This window comes from Lolium rigidum, chromosome 3, assembly GCF_022539505.1.
Source record: "Lolium rigidum isolate FL_2022 chromosome 3, APGP_CSIRO_Lrig_0.1, whole genome shotgun sequence".
NCBI classification, from domain to species: domain Eukaryota; kingdom Viridiplantae; phylum Streptophyta; class Magnoliopsida; order Poales; family Poaceae; genus Lolium; species Lolium rigidum.
Genome location: NC_061510.1, coordinates 129,722,168 through 129,744,068, shown reverse-complemented (window position 1 = coordinate 129,744,068; position 21,901 = coordinate 129,722,168). Strand labels below are relative to the sequence as shown.

At 47.2% G+C, this 21,901-nt stretch overlaps 2 protein-coding genes across 2 annotated transcripts; both read left to right on the top strand.

The window, feature by feature from the left end:
• The first annotated feature begins 3,462 nt into the window (after window positions 1-3,462).
• Window positions 3,463-4,339, top strand: LOC124695529 (ribosome biogenesis protein BMS1 homolog). The gene is made up of 4 exons (XM_047228365.1): window positions 3,463-3,480; window positions 3,649-3,765; window positions 3,857-4,057; window positions 4,140-4,339. Exons 1-4 carry the CDS (start codon window positions 3,463-3,465, stop codon window positions 4,290-4,292), a joined length of 489 nt encoding a protein of 162 aa, XP_047084321.1. The 3' UTR covers window positions 4,293-4,339.
• Window positions 4,340-6,090: 1,751 nt separating this feature from the next.
• LOC124702320 (receptor-like protein kinase FERONIA) lies at window positions 6,091-9,059 on the top strand. Its single transcript, XM_047234447.1, has one exon. The coding sequence runs from the start codon at window positions 6,106-6,108 to the stop codon at window positions 8,788-8,790; it is 2,685 nt and encodes an 894-aa protein (XP_047090403.1). The 5' UTR covers window positions 6,091-6,105; the 3' UTR covers window positions 8,791-9,059.
• Window positions 9,060-21,901: the final 12,842 nt, after the last annotated feature.

Genomic DNA, 21,901 nt, shown 5'->3' with positions numbered 1-21,901 from the left:
TGGTTGAGAAAAAGTTTATAGTACTCTCTCCATTCCATTTTCATCAAAAGTGTCTCAACTTTGTCAAATGTATCTGGACACGATTGAGTATGTAGATACATCTAAATTTTGACAAAGATGAGACATTTTTGTAGGACGGAGGGAGTACTCTACAACACATACAGGGCTCCTCCTATTTCCTCCCGTCCCAGTTCTTTGCTGATCCTATACTCAAAGCAGCAGTCAAGTACGCTTTTCCTTGAGAGATTACAGTGGGGCGTATACAGACGGACAACCATGCCTGGCACGTCTCGTTCCACTTGGTGTGCACGTGCGAAGACCATGCCGGTGCGAATTCGATCCCAGTACCCTAAACTTTTTATTTTTTTGAGATGGAAACAGGCATTCCATTAAACGGTGAGACCAGCAACATCGCTGGCTACCAAAACATTCACAAAATCAGGAACACAGCCCGGCCAAAAGGCTGGGGGTCTGAGCCCTGATCTCGCGCCAAGCGCCGCCATAGCGTCCGCCACTTGATTACAGGCCCGAGGGCAATACGAGATACTAAAACAAGGAAAGTTCAAGGAAATCTGGAATATAATCTCCCTAAAGATAGCTCCATTTTTTGATAGATCTTGCTCACCACCATTGATCGCTTGTACCAGCAACTGTGAATCAGTCTCGACCTGGACGTGAGATATGCCCCAGCTTTGTGCCTGCTTTAGTGATTGCAGACAAGCCTCAGCCTCAGCATGGAGTGCGTCTTGAACAGCATTCAGATAACCAGCTCCTGCTCAACCTCACCCAGTCTATCTCTGATGACGAAACCCCATCCACCAGAATCAGTGGTCGGGTTCATGCTGCCATCAATATTGATCTTCAGAACATCAGACTCCGGAGGACGCCATTTGGCTTGCGGAGCGGATTGACACTCCCTCTTCGATTTTTACGGAACCTATCAAACTCGAGAGGCAAGGGAAAGGACCCGATGGTTCACGGACACCGAAGAGGCCGTGGACTCGCCGGCATTACACTTGTTCCTCACTCGCCACCAAACCGACAGCAGGGCAACACACTTCAGCCTTCTCCCGGTCGGGCGCGTTGAGAATCCGAGCAACAACATCCTTAGCATCAAAACGAGACTTCGAGCTTAGTTCTAATGTGATCAAGATTCAGCTCTCTCCATAGAGCACGAACAGGTTTGCGGTTGAGGAACAGGTGGCCACCATCCTCGCCGAATCTAGAGCACATGGGGCGAGATGGGGTCAAGCTCCATTCCTCTCCCGAGGATATTCCACCCGAGAGGGAGGTCGTTGTGTGCAAGGCGCCACGTAAATTGTTTTGCTTGGGGGTAACATTTGCCTTCCGGATCATATTCCAATTGAAGGCACCGGAAGGTGCAGAAATTTCGCCGGAGGAGCTAGGCTTCGCAATGTCATTCCTACGCAGTTTATAAGCAGACTTCACAGAGAATTGACCATTTGGAGTCGGGTGCCACGCCCAGCGATCATCCATATCTTCAAAGACCGGCATCGCTTTGATTAACTTTGCATCTTGCATTCCGAAGATATCGTCAATCAGGATGGCGTCCCACGAGCCAGTGGACGGATCAATCAACTCCGCCACTTTGGTGTACACATTTTGTCCCCGAGGAGTGATGGGCTTCCTAGACCAGTCCCTGGGCAGCCAAGGATCGTGCCAGATGTCAATCGAGGCCCCATCACCAACACGTTTGATAACCCCCTGCTTGATGACCTGAACACCCTTCAGAATACTCCTCCATGTGTAAGAAATGCCATCCCTAGGGCTGGCCTCGAGGACGGATGAGTTTGGGTAGTACCTGGCCTTCAACACACGTGCACAAAGGGAATTTGGGTCAGACAGCAGCCTCCAGGCCTGTTTAGCAAGCATGGCCATGTTGAAAGCATGCAAATCTTTATATCCTAGCCCACCATCTTTCTTCAGCAAGGTAAGCTTCTCCCAGCTGAGCCAATGGAGTTTGTTGTCATTGTCTTGGTATGCCCACCAATGTCTGCAGATCATAGCATTGATCTCTTCACACACCCCCTTGGTGATATCAAAACAAGTCATAGCGAATATTGGGATAGCCTGGGCACAAGCTTTGATAAGTATCTCCTTCCCCACTTTGGACAACATCCTTTCCATCCAACCTTGGATTCGTTTCCAAATCCTATCCTTCAGGTAAGCAAACACCTTGGATCTTGATTTGCCAACATACACCGGAAGCCCGAGATAGCGCTCGTTCCAGGTTTCACTAGTCACTCCCAAGCTGGTCATCATGGCATTCTTGTCGTCCCGCTTAGTATTCTTGCTGAACATAATGGAGGATTTGTCCGCGTTGATGGTCTGCCCCGAGCAAACCTCATACAGTTGTAGAACATGTTGCAGATGTTGAGAACTCCCAGGGTTAACTTTCATGAGTATCAACGAATCATCTGCAAACAGTAAATGGTTAAAACTTGGGGCATTTGGACAAATCTTCACACCTTCCAGCTCACCACTAATCTCAGCACTATTCAGCAGACTCGAGAAAGCTTCAGCACATAAGAGAAAAAGGTAAGGGGAAATTGGGTCTCCTTGCCTAAGACCTCTACCTGGGCAAATTTCCTCCGTCATCATGCCATTGATCTTGAAACTGTACTTGACTGTGGAACAACATTCCATGATCAGGTCCACCCATTTCTCCGCAAATCCCATCTTGGTCATCATGCTTGCCAAAAACGTCCACTCGACTCTATCGTACGCTTTGCTCATATCAAGCTTCAGAGCAGCAAAGCCTTGGGATCCTGTCCTCTTATTCTGCATATAATGTGTAACCTCATAAGCCAACAAAATGTTATCTGTTATCAACCGGCCAGGGACAAAAGCGCTTTGATTTGGGGCAATGATATCAGGCAAAATCATTTTCGGTCTATTCGCAAGCACCTTAGACACTACTTTGTAGATAACATTGCATAAGCTGATGGGACGCAAGTCTTTCAATTTGTCTGGATTTTTTACCTTGGGGATTAAGACCACAGTCGTGTCATTCCATTTGGCAGGCAGCCCCTGGCCATTTAGGACCGCCAGGACCTCAGCAGTGATCTGGTCACCAACGAGATTCCAGTACCGTTTATAGAACACAGCAGCCATACCATCAGGACCTGGAGCCTTTAGGTCCCCAATGCTGAACATCGCAATTTTGACCTCCTCTGCAGTAAACTCCTTCAACAGCTGCTCGTTCATATCCGGTGTTATCCGGGGTGACACATGAACTAGCAGCTCCTCCAACCGATCCCCTACATGCGACGTAAAAAGCTCTTTGAAATAGTTAGTAACCAGGTTCGCCATCTCAGATTCCCCTTCCACCACCGAGCCATCCTCGCGGATCAGCTTTTTTATTTTGTTCTTCTTCTTTCTCGCAGATGCATACGAGTGGAAAAACGAAGTGTTGCGATCCCCTTTCTCCATCCACTGCACATGGGCACGTTGGCGCCAGTATAAGTCTCTTTGGTGCTCAAGCTTGTCCAACTTGTAGCGCAGCAGCTGCTCCTTGTTAACTTGCTCCTTAGATATCTCCTTTCGCCTCCACTTCTCCAGGTCCCTCTTCACCCGAGTGATACGTTTTTCCAGATCACCAAGAGTATTGGTGCTCCAATCTTTTAGGTCCGCAGCAACCCCGGGCAGACATCACATCCCCACTTCTCCCTTGCGTTTCCCTACGCCAAGCATTTTCCACCAGAGTATTGCAAGATTCCACACAACAAGGACTCTGTTTACAAGGTTCTGTGCCTTAATTTGTTCTCAAGAATTCTTCTTGCTCTTGATGTATTTTTTGTACCAACTCTCACATCTCGGCATGTCCATTTAGCAGGATATTGAGCGGAAAGTACGGAAGTTCAACTCTATAGAGGTCCCTAAAAAACTGCAAGCAATACTTCCTTTTACTTCTAAGCCGAAGGATAGACCTAAGAGTAAGAAGCCAACCACGGATAGGATCCCAGTAATCATGGATACTGACGAGAAGAAGAGGAATGCAGCTATTCAACAGTTGAAGCAAATAAAGCATGAGAAGGTGACATGTTATGTGCACATGAGCATATTCTAACTGCAGTTGTAATTGTGCTTAACGCTTATTATCCGCTTGATTTCTGCAGATGAGGAAGGAGAAAATTAAGCGTGGACTGCAGAAGAAAGCACACGAGGCCCAGAAAGCCAAGACCGATCTGGTGACCAAGAAGCGACAGAGGGAAGACAGGCGTGAGCGATACAGGGAAGAAGATAAGAAACAGAAACGTGCCCGAAGATAAGTGGAACGATTCAGCGTGTAAGGGATGTTACACACGTGGTACCATGAGACACACCAACCAGAGGGTATGTTTCTTCCAAAGGTATGTGCTCAGCTGACACGGTCATCAGCAGACAACTTGAAGAACCGTGTAGTACCAATCTGGTTGGTGTTAATCACTAGCTGACACGGTTCATGTCTGCATTGAGCTAGTGACACTATATTTATAGCACAGGAGTTATTAGTTCCCATGTGATGTGGGAGCGATGTTAAACTGTAACATTCAGACACAGAACAGTTGGCCAATTTTGGTTGCTAACCTTTTCCTGATCGTGGGGCTGCGGTTGTATGATTGTATGCTTTCCTCTGTGTTCCAGCATATGGTTGCTAATTTAGCGCCTAACTACAACATACATGGATCCTATTTCCTTTCGTCCCAGTTCTTGGCTTCTTCCTATACTCAAAGCAGCAGTCAGCTTCGTCTTTCTTTTCTGAAGCCGGGCACCATACCCGGCACGTTTCGGTCCACTAGGTGTGCACGTTTTAACACAAGGCCGGTGCGAATTCAATCCAAGTACCGAAACCTGCTTCGATGAAGCCATTGTAAATAGACGGTACGTTTCCTAGCGCGCAAGCACTTAATTGGCCGGACACGTGCACATGCTGCGTATTGAGTTGAATGCAGTGATGTGTACTGCACGTAGTAGCTCTCGCTGATGCGTCTCCGTTTAATCTAAACTAGTGCTCCGCATACGATTAGTTATTAATTGGGCGCTACGACAATACGGCTCCATTTGCCAGTCCTGATAGGGGTGCGCGCGCGGCGCAGGCCCTCTTCTTCTCCTGAGACGGTGCGCGTCACGATTCCCTAACTCCGCTGCATGTTAGCTGGGCCCACACACACTCTCCCGCCGCGTCGCCCTTCTGGACGGCCCTGATTGCGCCGACCCATAACCACAATTGGTGGGCCCCGTGCGCACCTATTCCGAGTTTGCTGGCTCACAGCTTGCATTTGGCAGCAGCAGCTGCAGCCTCAGCTTGGCTGGCCACACCGCGTTTCTCCACCACTGACCTGATCCCCGTCGGCCGTCGTAGCCTCTGACCTGTGGGCCCGCACGCAGTCGCGTTCCGGTGCTAGCAACACACGAATCTATGGACTGTCCACATTACCTTGCCCGACCTCACACAATCCCGCGTCGTCTTCGGTACAAGCCCGGCTGGCAACGCTCAATGACAGGCGGGACCCACGTCCCTCCCACCGCACATGGCCACGGTTCCCACCACCCGCGTCACGGAAAAAAGCCCGGCGGGAACGGGATAAAAAATACCGGAACGGGACGCGCTGCCGAGAGCGACAGTGCGAGCTGTCCTCCACCTCCTACCACCACCGTCACCACGCCAGAGCGTGCTACCCGTTACGCTGCCACGCGGGGCCCGTCGTCTCTGCGACCCCACCTGCAGCGAGACACGAGCTGTCTTCATCCGTGGCGCGCGCACGCCACCGCGGCGGTAAAGAAGCAAAGCAAGCGCAGTAGACTGTAGAGCTGAGCGGAGTAGGTCGCCGTTGCCGTTGCTGGCCTCCCTCCCACTTAATGCCACGGCCGTAATCCCGAAACCTCTCTCCCCCATTCCATTTCTTCCTTAACGCCACCCTCCTCCACCTCCACCGTCGTGGCCGCCACTTTCCCCTCCCCCGCTCAAATCTCGCCTCCGCCGCCACCCGCAGCGCGCCGCTCCTCCCCGCCCGCGCGCAAATCCGGCCCCAGATCGGCGCCGTTTGATGGGCGATCTGTGAGCCGCGAACAAACGCGCGCGAGCCACAGCTGAAGCACACCATGAGAGGAGCCCCGAGATGCGCGCTCCTGCTCCTCCTGGCAACGCTCCTCCCCGCGGCGTTGGCGCAGGGCGGAGGTAGCAACTCGACCGCGCCCGCGCCCTCCTCCGCCAGCACCCCCTTCGTGCCGCGCGACGACATCCTGCTCGACTGCGGCGCGACGGGCACGGGCAACGACACGGACGGGCGGCGCTGGGACGGCGACGCGGGGTCCAAGTACGCGCCGGGGAACCTCGGCGCCGCCACCGCGGCGGCGCAGGACCCCTCGGTCCCGCAGACGCCCTACCTCACCGCGCGCGTCTCCTCCGCCCCCTTCACCTACTCCTTCCCGCTCGGCCCGGGCCGCAAGTTCCTCCGCCTCCACTTCTACCCAACCAACTACTCCTCCCTCAACGCCGCCGACGCGCGCTTCTCCGTCACCATCCCCTCCGCGAAACTCACCCTGCTCTCCAACTTCAGCGCCTACCAGACCGCCACGGCGCTCAACTTCGCCTACCTCGTCCGCGAGTTCTCCGTCAACATCACCGGCCCCACCCTCGACCTCACCTTCACCCCGGACAAGACCTCCCACCCGAACGCCTACGCGTTCATCAACGGCATCGAGGTGGTCTCCTCCCCGGACCTCTTCACCATCTCCACCCCCGAGCTCGTCACGGGGGACGGCAACAACCAGCCCTTCCCGCTCGACTCCACCACCTCGCTGCAGACCATGTACCGCCTCAACGTCGGCGGCCAGGCCATCTCCCCCTCCAGGGACTCGGGCGGGTACCGCTCCTGGGACGACGACACGCCCTACATCTACGGGGCCGGCGCCGGCGTCTCCTACCAGAACGACGACAACGTCACCATCTCCTACCCCGACGCCGTGCCGCTGTACACGGCGCCCACCGACGTCTACGCCACCGCGCGGTCCATGGGGCCCGACCCCAACGTCAACCTCGCCTACAACCTCACCTGGATCATGCAGGTGGACGCCGGGTTCATGTACCTCGTCAGGCTCCACTTCTGCGAGATCCAGTACCCCATCACCAAGCCCAACCAGCGGGTCTTCGACATCTTCATCAACAACCAGACCGCCATGCAGGGCGCCGATGTCATCCAGTGGGCGAGCCCCAATGGGATTGGCAGCCCCGTGTACAAGGACTACGTGGTCAACACTTTCGGCTCCGGGCCTGTGGATTTCTGGGTGGCGCTCCATCCGGATCAGACCAACAAGCCGCAGTTCTACAATGCCATTCTCAATGGGTTGGAGCTGTTCAAGCTGCAGCTTGCCAACGGGAGCCTCGTGGGGCTCAACCCTGTCCCGGTTGTCGAGCCGTTGATGGGTGCCGGACCAGCCAAGAAGAAGTCGCTGGTCGGGCCTGTTGTCGGCGGAGTGCTTGCAGCTTTGGCCGTGCTTGCGCTTGGGTATTGCTGCTTCATCTGCAAGCGCCGGAGGAAGGCGGCCAAGGCTGCTGGCATGAGTGATGGGCATTCTGGCTGGCTGCCGCTGTCGCTGTATGGCAACTCGCACACTTCAAGCTCGGCCAAGTCGCACGCCACGGGGAGCTACGCTTCATCCTTGCCATCCAACCTGTGCCGCCATTTCTCTTTCGCGGAGATCAAGGCTGCGACGAAGAACTTTGATGAGTCGCGGATCCTTGGTGTCGGTGGGTTCGGCAAGGTTTACAATGGGGAGATTGATGGGGGCACGACCAAGGTGGCTATCAAGCGTGGCAACCCCTTGTCTGAGCAGGGTATACATGAGTTCCAGACTGAGATTGAGATGCTGTCGAAGCTCCGCCACCGTCATCTCGTGTCGCTCATTGGGTACTGCGAGGAGAAGAATGAGATGATCCTCGTCTACGACTACATGGCTCATGGAACTCTGCGCGAGCACCTCTACAAGACCCAGAATGCACCGCTCAGCTGGAGGCAGCGTTTGGAGATCTGCATTGGCGCTGCTCGCGGGCTTCACTACCTGCACACCGGCGCAAAGCACACCATTATCCACCGTGATGTGAAGACGACCAACATCCTCCTGGATGAGAAGTGGGTCGCCAAGGTTTCAGATTTCGGTCTGTCCAAGACCGGGCCATCAATGGATCACACACATGTGAGCACAGTTGTCAAGGGCAGTTTCGGTTACCTGGATCCTGAGTACTTCCGCAGGCAGCAGCTCACCGAGAAATCTGATGTCTATTCGTTTGGTGTTGTGCTGTTCGAGGTCCTCTGTGCTCGGCCTGCTTTGAACCCCACTCTTGCAAAGGAAGAAGTTAGCTTGGCAGAATGGGCGCTGCACTGCCAGAAGAAGGGGATCCTCGATCAGATTGTTGATCCCTACCTAAAGGGCAAAATTGTCCCACAGTGCTTCAAGAAGTTTGCCGAGACAGCCGAGAAGTGTGTCGCTGATAATGGCATCGAGCGGCCTTCGATGGGAGATGTGCTCTGGAACTTGGAGTTTGCCCTTCAGATGCAGGAAAGCGCAGAGGAGAGCGGAAGCATTGGCTGTGGGATGTCAGATGAGGGCACTCCCCTTGTGATGGTCGGAAAGAAGGATCCCAACGATCCATCGATCGATTCAAGCACCACTACAACCACAACCACCTCCATAAGCATGGGTGACCAAAGCGTTGCGAGCATCGACTCTGACGGGCTGACGCCTAGCGCCGTCTTCTCCCAGATCATGAACCCCAAGGGCCGGTGAGGTAAAAACTGGATCATCTTGTCATCCTCGGAGCCTAATTTATTCATTCAGCATATTTCCACGAGCTTGTGCTCTTGCTGCCTCGCAAGTTATGTTTCGGAAGTCAGAGAATTGTTTCATATTAGATATTTCTGTCTTGCCTTGGTTTTTATTTTTCTCTCCAGCGTTGTAATGACTTTATATGCTTATTGGCTTGTATTGTACCACCACTGCTACGTGCTATTGACCCAACACGTAAAACTGTATGAGAAAGTGATGTGCACGACCTACACCTTTTTTTGTTGCCTCCATGTCATGTCAATTTTCAAATCCTGGTGATTGGCACTGGATCGTCTTTTTATTATTCCCAGAGCAAAATATTCTGCCTTTTGATAGAACAAATATGTAGAACTAGCTGGGGACATTGACACTTGGCGTTGTAGAGGTGTGCCATCATGTTTCAAGAAAGCTCTTGCGCTATCATGTACACCATGCTGTTTTGATGTTGACTGTTGCACCAGCCAATGCTCGTGCATATGCTGGTGCTATGCTATGCTCAACTGTTGTTCTATCAGTTCTTTGCAATTCCATTATCTGGGCGCTTATTGCCGGTTTAATTACAGCTGTGTAAGCATGTTAGTGTGTCTGGTTCCAGATGTTATCCTGATTATTTTTCTCTGCTATACATGTCTGCTCATCCAACTGCCTGTCTTCCCTATGATTATCATTATTTTGCTTACAGCTTGTGTACATCTGAATAAAGAGTGGAATCGAATAAATCTATCTCCCAGCTGTTCAGTTGGAAGAACGAGCACTTGGATATGATTGCAGTGTTCAGGCGGAGAAATGGAGAATTCGTCGTGTTTCGTTTCATCATTTTTGTGAAATCGCCCAGTGAACGGACGCCACTGTTTCGTTTTGCTTACGTTTTGGGAAGCATCGATCGACGGTGCTGCTAAACCCCAAATCATGTGGCTAGGTTGTGCTCATACGTGTGTGCTAGTCTTTTACACGTCAGTTAGCTTTCTTGCCCAGCCAGATCCGCTATGCCCAGATCATCCAAGGAGGCTTGCCGAACTGTGATGATCTTTTTTGAGAGCAGGGAGCCACGAACAAAACAACCATATCCAGCTATCAGCGAGCACAAGTTGTGCCACAGACCACAAGACGTGTCACCCAGTATCTCTTGTTTCGTGGGTGCCAACGACATTCTGGTTGCCAACTTGTCGTACCTGCTATCCAGCTCGATCTCGTCTTTTTGCAAGGAACCAGTCCTGTTCACATGGCGGACGGGAAACGCGTTGCCTGGGTCCTGAATTAAGACCTCAAGCACGTGATACGACTGTTTCAAGTATCTGAACTGTATCCCCTCCTCCCGTCGGCTCTCCGCAGCACTCCGACAGGGGCTGGTGGTGGGCGGCGCTAGGTCCATGGCCTGCGCCAATTTTCCCCCGCCTCTCGCCGGTGAGTGGAGGTGATCTCGGGCTTCACCCGCGACACGGGGTCGCCCGGGACAGCAGCCTTGGGTACGCCGGTGGAGGTGTCCCTCTTCTTCGCCGGAGAGGGTCGGCTTGCGGTTGGTGGTGGTGGATCTATCGATCTATCACCGCGTTCCGGCGGCGAGATGGAGATGCATGGAAGCCGGCGACGGAGTCGCCGGTGGAGGGTTGGAGTGGCCGGCTCGGGATGGTCGCCGACGTGGGGTCCGACCCGAATAAAGGCGGTGGTCCTAGGGTCTCTCTTGCGTGAAGAGGAAGACCTACCGGAGGCCCGGACTCGTGATCTAGCCGGAGTGTTGAGTTCGGAAGGCTCCGCCGTGCGAATGTAACGAGTGCTTTTTGCCCGGAGTTTCGTTGGATCGGTGGTATTCGGTCGTGCGCACCCATGCTTTTATTCCGACCAATTGGTTCTGGAGGGAGCGGCGCGAAGCTCTTTTTCTGTGTTGACATCAAGTGACCATGGATTCATGATGAAAGTCGGAAGAAGAGAAGTTCATGAAGGCCGGAGGGGAGGACTAGCTAAGGGAGGTTCATGTCTCCGCGCTGTTGAGGGACTTGCTTGGTGTTCCGGGCTTCACAACAGCGGTATGAAAGTGGGAGCGACAACACAGGTGAAATTCAGAGTCCTACCTTTCGGGGTGAAAACCCAAGGTCCGGCCTTAGCCGGTTGTGCCTGGCAATGACCTTGTTGGATGCATTGTTTTGAGAGCGGGGACTATCTTCGGGGTGAAAACCTAAGATCGTTGATCGGGCGGCGACGGTGTTAGAGCACCTTGTTCCCTTCTTGGAGGCGTCGTTTTTGGAGAGTCTGTATTTCAGGTGTTGTCTTGACGGTGAATGTATTGCTGTTGTTAGGCCCGAGATACTGTAGCGGGACTTTTGTTTCTTAGTTTTCTTTTCCTTTTTTTGGCCGTGTGCATCCGTAGTGCCATTAGGGTGGTGCGTTATTGCAGAGGCTGAATGTAATTGATATCTTTTTAATATTAATATATTCCCTTTATCGAAAAATAAGCTGCGTTACCTGGGTTCTGAATTCCTCAGCTGCCGGCCCCCGATGATTGTGGTTTGCATGCGTTTGTGCGGTTTTGCTTAGCAGAAAAAATTGGGATGTGTTTGTATGTGTTTAGATCCGCCTTACTGAGCCGAGTACATCAGGTCAAACAAATTAAAACAAAGCGAACAAGGGTGGTTTGCAGTTTGCACACAGGCCAAGCAAAGAGAAATTAGGACATGCCCTTTACTGAGCTACAATTACGTCTCCTATGATTCAAAGAAACTTCATAGGATTTTTAGAGAATTTAGTTCCTTTACTTTTCTTTCCTACATTGGCGTTTGATTCACAGCTTTTCCTAAGGAATCGCTTGCACTCTCTTTTGGAGAAAAAAAATCAGTAAACTGAAACCTCCTGACAGAGTACTCAGAGCCTAGCTTTTCCCCATACAAACACATCCCAACGGTCTAGTTTGGTGCCTCTGGTGCTACGCACAGAGGCTACAACCAGCTAGAGCTTCAACCACAGCCATGAAACTTTAACTTCTGAGAACAAGTTTTCACGAACATGAGGCACTATACTCAACACGGTTCTACTGAAGCCTCAGCCCCTTCAACTATGTATTCAAGCTAGGGTCTTATGTTATTCAAACATTCTTATTCCTCAGAGATTTCCAAGTGAAAATATTTGAGCAAGCTTTAGCATGTGAACAATTTTCACTTTCTTCCTTGAAGACCTATCTAACCTCCCTTCATAGTACGGTTTTTCTATTGACTCAAAGCTATAAAATAAAGACTACATGTTCATACTTCAACACTGTTTCTGGGTCCTCATGTACGCCATCCCAACTCCTGGTTCTTCAAGGGCTACGGGCTCCCTACATCCTCACATTAACTCGCACCTTCTTCTTCACTACATTTTGAGGTGTCCATTTTTTTGTGTGTGGTTAAACCAACTCGTGTGACTAATTTTATGTGTATACTAGATAAACATATTAGTCACTTGATAGTTTTTTCATTAATCATCCAAGACATACTTAGAAGGGCACTAGATACACTTTCACTTTTATGGCATCTTGAAGATTATATTGTTGATATGCTGATCCAAATTACATATTGCTTCGTTTAGATTCCATAATTAAGTCAATTAGGTCCAAGGTAACCATAGAAAAGCACCAAGAAAAAAAATCTTCAGTTGAAATGATGTCCTTGTATATGGTTTCGTGGTTTCCCGCAAGCGTGGAGAAAAAATCGGCCCATTTGGTTGGCCTAGTTGCACCATTTCCCTGCACCTCACACGTTTTAAAGCATCACAAAAGTTGGATGTCAGGCAAGCTCGATTCGGGCTTTGTCGCGTGTGCAGATGTTGGCGAGCGCAACATGCCATCTCCTCTGCACGCGTTGGGAAGCGTGGGAGACTAGCCGTTTCGTCTTAACTTCCTACTCCACCCCTCACCGTCTAGACCATTCTCTCACCTCCTCTGCACCACCGCCCACCATGGACGACATTCCTCGACCCCCACCTCGGAAGCCCCTCGCCGTGCGCAAGCAGTCCGCACAGGAGCTCGGGGCGTCGAACCATATTGAAAGGCTAGGAACATGAAGCCCATCCAATTTCGTGAAGGTTCTAAGAAATCCGTCACAGGTGTGCGCGCGGCCACGCGCGTCAAGGGGTATGAAAACGACGGCCTCATTGGAGGCCGGGACCTCGAGTGCGGCCACGGCGAAGGAGCCGACTTTCGTTGGGCCAACCCTTGCCGACCTGGTGGGGATTTTTTCGCCGGTAGCACCGCCCACATCCTTGCGTGGGGGCTTTCCATGACTTCGGGAGCTTCATCACACGCTCCTAGGTCATCATCGGCGGCTACGACACCATATTTCACCACTTCCTTGATCTTCTAGATTGGATATGATGTTAGGGTTTTTAGGGAGGTTACCGGCGGTTCATTTTGCCTCTCCCACGTTCGTACGACCTTGTAATTGCTTCTTTCGAACTATGGATGCTAGATCCAATGTAGATTCGCACGGATAAGGGTTGATTTGAGTTAGATTCCACTTTTTCCAATTTCGGATTGTACTTTGTGCGCATATAACATCGGTGCATGCTCCCCATTGAGAAATATGGTATCTGTCATGTCCATGGCATTGCAGAGCATGGTCATAGCAATGTTGTGCATGAACTGCATTGACATCTTGAGTTGCAAATTGTCATCTTGAGTTGCTATGATCATTGATATGGTCATCTTGAGTTGCGCATTGTCATCTTGGGTTGTGCATTGTCACCTTCAGTTGTGCATTGCCATCTTGGGTTGTGCATTGTCATCTTGAGTGTGCACTTACTTGTCTGTCCATCCGCTGACAAGGTCATCAAGTTGGAGTGCGACAAGGTGGGGAGGGGCTGGCATCCTCCATTCGGGTACCAGGACGTGATGGTGCTCAATCAGTGGACTCATGTGCTCAAGCTGGTGGTGCCGGGAAGGATCCAGGCTGCTGCTTGCACATGCTCATCGTTCCACTGGCGCTCTAGGCCAGATTGAGGGAGTGGATCAAGATCCCTCTACCGCGCAGCCTGGCCATCCCCGCCTGTCGCTGGTGCGACGAGTGGATGTAGGTTGTATCATGGCGGGTAGGTGGTGCTGGGGAGGAACTGGACGGTAGTCGTCTTCAAGTACGACCTGAAGTGTGGCGATATGCTGGAGTTCAAGAGCAAGGAATTTGGCCTGGAGATGACCATCTATAAGCACAACGGCTCCACCGCCAGGACCTACGTCTGTCCTGACCATGGCTAATCGGCGGCCTGCCTTTCTTTTTTTATCTGTCTGTCTATGTATATATGTAGTAGTAGTTTGCGTGAGATAATGATGAACACACGTACTTATGTGGTGGCTTTTGATCTGGGGTTAAACCCTAGTTGCTTCCGAGGCTTTCGAAGCCTTAGGTAGCCTTTTGATCAGGGGTGTTCGTCTAAACCCCCTGATTGTGGACGGAGGAATATCAAAAACCTGCTTACTGTCATTCCAAATTGCATGTGTTGTTTGTTTTGTGTGATCATGGCCATTAGGAAGTGATAAGCGTAAGCCAGTTTTAGCGCTTAACCAAACCCCATTTTTTCCTTCTAGCTATCAGATTCTGTCTCAAACACTGGGCCAAAACTACACCGAAACACAATATTGGCAAATGGCAACCAAACTAAGTACGCAAATAGGCCCAACGTCGGTCTCTACTGATGCAGCACTTGGCGGACCAAATCAGAAAAAACGGAAGAAAAAAATGCGAGGAACCAAACTCGCACTTACTGTTGGTGTGCATATAGTCTTGCTCCTGCATTTCGTTCTTCAGTACCAAATTGTATTTTATTGTAACTCAGTTATGTTGAACTGTACCTCCGTCCCCATTTACATGCATGGCGTCCCGCATTATTGACCATTAATTTGAATATTTGATCAACAAATGTTGAGTGGGTATCGCACAAATTATACAATTGAATTTGTATTCAAATAAACTTTCCAACCCATGTATTTATCTCTCAAATTGACGATCAAAATTTAATCATGAAAAGCGAGGGCCCCATGAGGGAGTAATCACAAATGAAGTAAATTACTGCCGGGCTGATCTTGCTGGATTAGAGCACGGCCGTATACCGCGGCCATTTGCTCATTTATTTGTGTTTCCTGTTCCTCCAAGCTCAACTTGCATGGATCGATGCGATGTCTGACGTGTCCCAAACGCAACCTCCATGCTCAAAACTGTACGTTTTGCATCTTCTAAGAGAACAATACATTAGCTTTCTTGCCCAACTTCTCTCATCTTCTTCGAGGACGGAGGACCGGAATATGCTGTACTTGATCATGCAAGGATGCTTCTCGAACTATGATGATTTTCTGGGAGCAGGAAGCCACAAAGAAAACAGCCATATTTAGCAAGCAGAATTTGTGCCACAAACCACGAGTTTCGTGTCACCCTGTATCTCTCTTTTCATGGATACCGACGGTTGCCAACTTGTTGTTTTTGCTATCCAGCTCAATCTCGTCTTTGATGCGCATATATAGAGATTGATGATAGGTGGTAATATAGTCTGATAAAACTAAGAAACAACTTAATCTAGGGGGTAGGTATTGTAAAAACACATTGAAATGTTTTTCAAAACTCATTATCATTAATGGACAGGTTGGCTGTGTTCAACACCATTAATACCGGCATGTTGATTAACCCAATCTTTTTTGATAGGGTACAATCTCTATTCTCACATGCAATATTTAGACTAGTCACAATGAGAAGTATCATACACTAGTATCTTGCACATGATACTAGTTTATGATACTAACCCCACAATGCATAGTATCATAAGATAGTATCATACTATCATTATATTTAATGTTTTGTAGAATCTCAAAATGTGTGTACTCCCTCTCTCACAGTTTATAAGGCACGTGCGTACCCCTAGGTCGCAAATTTGATCAAGTTAGCATTAGTTATATGTTATAAAAATTATATCATTAGAAAGTTCAGATGTTCTATTTTCTAATGATATAATTTTTGTATTATATAATTTAAATTATATAGGTTAAATTTGCGATCTAGGGGTACGCGCGTGCCTTATAACTGTGAAGGAGGGAGTACATGATATGTTTGCCATTAAGTTTTCTAGTTTTACGTGCTATGATACGGTATCATATTATGATACCACTCTCATCTCTCACCTCATTAATTGGTGTGCCACATCAGATTTTTGCCAACATGGCATGCATGATACTACTTATGATACTCCCATTGTGGCTAGTCTTATCTTTAAATCTATAATATCTATAAAGTTCATCCCACTAAGATGCATTTAATATTTGCAAGCCGAAACCTCATGCAGCCACATCATCTCAATTATTCCAGTCCGTCAGATTTCAAATAGATGGTCAAAGTTCCACGAAAATGTAGCGCTACCTATCACCACAGTTTCATGGAAACGAAGTGACCGTGCATATTGGCGAGGGAGGCAAGCGGCCACCGCCTCTTAATTATTCTCTTCTATGCCCACGATGGCTCTAGGCATCCACAACCATATATATCCTCTGTGCTAATTTGGCCTCATCCATCTACGGATCTACGTATGATCAGTTCTTTGTCTGATCAGCTCCCTCTGGGACGTCGTTACATCTACTCTTCATGGCCTCTCTGCGATGAAGATCCACCACGGCACCACATCAACGGCGGGCACTTTCCCTGGGATTTGTTCTTGCTTCCACGAATCTATCCATGATGTTTGCGCACATAGGTTAACTTTCTCTTATTCTAATATTCTTATGGGTAGTCAGTACTGACAAAAGCTGAGAAGCATCCCGGCCAGACACGCCGTTTTCAAGTTGATAGGCAGGAGCTTGGAACCATCACTATATTTATTGTTCAGAAATACCATGATGGTGCATGCGGGCATGCTTTGTTAATTCGTGGGTTCTGAAGACTTTGTTTTCTTGGCATCAGGTTGCTAGGTACGATTGATTGAATCATTAATCAGCAGTATATTTCAGTTGTTCGATGCTATTCCTAAGGGAGAAATATTTTTGTATGATTTTGTATGTTGTTGCAGGATGAGAGAACAAGGTAGATGTGTTGTCCAACCATTGTCATTTATGTCTTCTTTCTAGAAAAGGTAGAATCCATTGACCATCTCCGCTTTCATTTTCTCAGTACTATGCAACGAAGTTTTTTTTTTCGAAATGGGGTATATCCCCAGCCTCTGCATCAATCGATGCACATAGCTCTCTTTATTACCCAAAGTATCAAAATATCAAGTATCAACGTTTTACAACTCAAAGATCATACAACGTGTACACATAAACTAGCCAACGAAACAGTATAGTGACACGTTTATGCATCTTGAAGTCGTTTAGTAGGTCGCCAACCAGCACTGGCTGTAAATAGCCTGTGCCACCGCTTCCAGCCGGCGGCATCCAGCATGCATAGGCTCTCGTTGCGCCTCCGGCAGTAAGAGAGACCAATCGTGGATCCAGTGTGATACCATACGGATAACCTGTAAAAAATTAAAATTGTATTCCTGTTAAAGACAATGTCATTACGGCTATTCCATATAGCCCACATCAACGCGCTAAAACCAATTCTAATTCTAACTTTAGCTGTCTTACCCACCCCATTTAACCAGTTCCCGAACATGTTTGTGACATTAGTCGGTGGGGGTATATTAAAGGTAAACTGAATAACTCTCCAAATAAGCTTTGCGAAGGGACAATCAAAGAACAAATGGTTTATTGATTCCGATGAATCACAGAACACACATTTCTTACAACCATTCCAATTTCGGCGAGCTAAATTGTCTTTGGTGAGGATAACTTTTTTATGAAGAAACCACATAAAAATCCGAACTTTTAGTGGTATCTTAAGCTTCCAAATATATTTACGAAGAAAAATCGTATGACCATTCATATAGTCTGCGTACATTGACTTAACCGAAAAAGATCCAGAAGTTGTTAACCTCCACACCAAGGCATCCTTCTCGTCGGACAAAGAAATAGACATAAGTCGTTGGACCAAATCGATCCAAGCAGCCCACTTATTTCCTGTCAAAGTCCTTCTAAATTCTAAATTCAAAGGTCTATTTGTGAGAACATCAGCGACTAAAGCGTTCTTTCGTCTGACGATATTATATAACGAAGGATACTGACTTGCGAGAGGAGCATCTCCCAGCCAAGTGTCTTCCCAGAAGCGTACTTGCTAGCCATTACCTACTGAAAAAGTACTCCGTGAAAAGAAATCGTCTTTCACTCCCATGAGTCCTTTCCAAAATGGAGAGTCGGATGGTTTCGCAGTCACTTGTGACAAGGTCTTGGTTTTAAGATATTTGTTATATAATAGTTCCTGCCACACTCCTTGTTCGGTAAGGAGTTTATATAGCCACTTGCTTAACAAGCATCTATTTTTTAATTCCAAGACTTCCACCCCTAACCCTCCTTGCTCCTTGGGCCTACAAATAATGTTCCATTTGGTCAATCTATATTTTCGTTTTAGCTGATCGTTCTCCCAGAAAAAACGAGACCGATAAAAATCTAATCTTTTCCTTACCCCTTTAGTATTTGAAAAAAAGATAGCATAAACATCGGTAAACTTGATAGTACAGAGTTTATCAAAACAAGCCTATCTCCGTATGAAAGAAGCTTGCTTTGCCAACATCCCAATTTTCGCTCAAAGCGAGTTTCGACAGGATTCCATTCCTTGTTCAAAATCCGTCTATGATGAATTGGTATACCGAGATATTTGAGCGGAAGTGACCCAGCTTCACAACCAAAGATCCGTCTATACTGATCTTCCACCTCTTTGGCTTTACCAAAGCAAAAAATTTCACTTTTGTGAAAGTTTATTTTTAGCCCAGACAATTGCTCAAAGATACAAAGTATTACCTTCATGTTTACTGCCTTCTCTAGGTCATGTTCCATGAATAAAATTGTATCATCAGCGTACTGTAGCAATGAAACTCCTCCCTCGACAAGATGAGGTATAAGTCCCCCTACTTGGCCATCGTCTTTCGCTCGGGCGATTAAAATGGCCAACATATTTGCGACTAAATTAAAAAGGAGCGGAGAAGGGGATCGCCTTGTCTCAGCCCTTTCATAGTTTGGAAATAATGACCAATGTCGTCATTAACCCTTATTCCCACGGACCCTCCCTCAACAAAATTGCTTATTAATTGACACCATTTTTGGGAGAATCCTTTCATTCGCAAAGTTTGCTGAAGAAAAAACCATTTGACCTTATCATAGGCCTTTTCAAAATCAATTTTAAATAGCACACCATCCAGTTTCTTCCGATGAAGTTCATGGACTGTTTCATGTAATACTACAACTCCTTCTAAAATATGCCTCCCTGGCATAAACGCTGTTTGGGTAGGTTTTATTACTATGCAACGAAGTAGGTGTCTATTTCCCTTTCGTTTACACGAATTTCTAACTGCATTCTGCCATGCTGATTTACCTCCTTATCTGCATCTGCATAATTTTTTTAGGTAATTATTTTGCAAAACAAAATTAATAGTAACTAGCTGTGATCGGAGTTTTTTTACTCCTGCCCATGCCACGGCTCAGCTCCTCATCAAGTGTGCAAGGAGACACTCAAGCTACGATGTGCATTCAACCCCAACGCAAGCGGTATGATATATTGACTATTTTATTTGGTTACATTATAAAAAAAACAATGGCCTTGCCTTGATTTATCTAGATATTTTACTGCTTCTATCAGATTACATTTGTTTAACAAAGCTGGGAACTTTTTCCGCTGCTCCTATATTATTTTTTCTTCAGATTAATAGTTTTAAATTCTCCCATATATGTTACAATGCAAATTGCAGGTGCGTTTCTGTTCTCACAATGAAACTATAAGCTATATATCCCCATAAGCAGCAGAATACTATCAAAGGTTTTAAATAAGCATTTGATTACTTAACTCATTCAAACGTGTTGGATTTTCGATTATCAAACCATTTGTGTAGTTTATCCTGAACCCGCGGTACACTCCACTTCATTTTCTGGTATGTCAATTCTCAAGCCTTATTTTGCACCTATTTTCTTTTTAATACATTAGTTTGCTAAACATTGCAAGACGTTGGTTTTCCCTTCATTGAATGGATCGAAAAACTTTAAGATCAACATATATTGTCTTTTGATTGTTTATCTTTCCGAAGTTTTGTGTTGATACTTTATATGGATAAATATGTAGATTCAATCATAGTATTACTAATAATTATCATGGGCCATACTCTTCGTTATATCAATCTTTATATGTAGCTTTTTAGAACGGTGTACTCATTTGCAAATGTTGTGGTAATACCAAACAGCATCTACCACGGTCTCTTTGATTCCACATTACTTATTAGGGACCACGCCAAGACATTATTTGTAGCATAATCACGGCTTGGTTACCCAATGCAGGGTATCATCATGCAACCCGATACATGCAATTTGTGTATAGAGGAAATTTGTCTTTCGTTTTCGCCGCAACGCGCGGGGTATCAGCTAGTTTTGTTTATAAATGTGCGCTGGCACATCTCCACCTACTACTACTATATGGTGATGATGAGTATTTATTTGAATAATCTTTATATTAAATACACGATTCTCTTTCGTTTTCAATGGTCCGCTTGAGTGCATAAATTTCGACCGGTAGAATGCAGTGATCCTCACACAAAAGCTTTGTATGCTCCTTGAAAATGCAGCCCCTCACCGTAGTCCTCATCCTAGCCATCCTCCCTAGTCTCATAGCCGGCACCTCATATCTCATCAACACAACATGCTCCGCCATTCCTGAGATGTCCTATGACTATTGTGTTGGCGTGCTCTCGGCCAATCCAGCGGGTGCCCCCGCCAAAGATAAGCGTGGGTTAGCCGTCGTAGAGAGCGTGCACAATGTCACATCCACATTGCATATGCTGAGCGATCTAGTGCAAGAGCTCAACACTTGCATCGAGTATTACAAGTATATGGATGAGTTGACGGCGAGCGCCATTGATGACTTCCACGCAGGACGAGACGCTGCAGTGATATACCCAAAGTTATGGGAGGCCTCAGATGAGCCCTTAAGTTGTGATATGGCGCTGTTTGAGGGAGCAAAAAAAAAATCCCGTAGAGAAAGAGAACTATGAAAACAAATACTTGGCCCATTTAGCTAGCGGCATCACATTTTTCATGTTGAATGGAGGTTCATAAAAGTTATATGCGGAAATACCATTTAGAATTTTAATGAACCTCAGAAATATGATTCATTCCCATTCTTTTTCTTGCCATCGTTTGCCATTAAAACAGTAATTTATCATTCTCAAAGAAGCTAAAATAAACTTCAGACTTTCCCATTTTTGTGTTGCCCAGAATTGAGATTTTACACGTCTGGAATACTTTACTTGCTACATCTTTAGATTTTTTTTTTCAAAAATACATGGCAAAATGGCTTCAACCAATATTGTGCATCAACGTATGATGAGTTCAAGTAAGGCTGGACTTGCACATCATTGAGATTTAGAGAATATGGAACTCAACCTGTACGCTTGGCACCTTCTGCGATACACATGTATTCTCCATAGAATAATGTGCTGATAAATGAATATGGTAAACATTACCTTTTCAGGTTGAACATGCCAGTGAAGATACATGAGCATAATAAATGTCGTATGTATCTCTTCGATGCATAGGCCAGGGTCTCAACCTCCATTTCAAAGGAAAAAAAATGTATTTTCTAATTATTAATGGTACACAAACCAATCAAAAACAATATCGATAGATATTTACCGATAATTTGACGGATTATCCCAGTCGCTCGAGCCTCGAGGGGCTACAACGCTGGGCATGTAAGTGTGGGCAGAGATGGTGAGAGAGTATGGCCGATAAGCCCTTCTAGGGATATTCGATTGTTGCCTTTAATTATGCAATTTGTGAAAGAGACCCATGTATTTTTTGTCACGAACCGTTGTGATTGCAAAGTTCACAATCTCGCTTCGAGGATTTTTTTCTCCTGCTATACATTCGCAATTCGGCAAGTAAAAATGGCACATTGGTTAGATTTTCATTAAAAGTGTTATGCACTCATGCCTAAATTCATTTAATCACATCAAAAAATGATCTTATGTTTACAAACATGAAGGTCCACAGATCCTT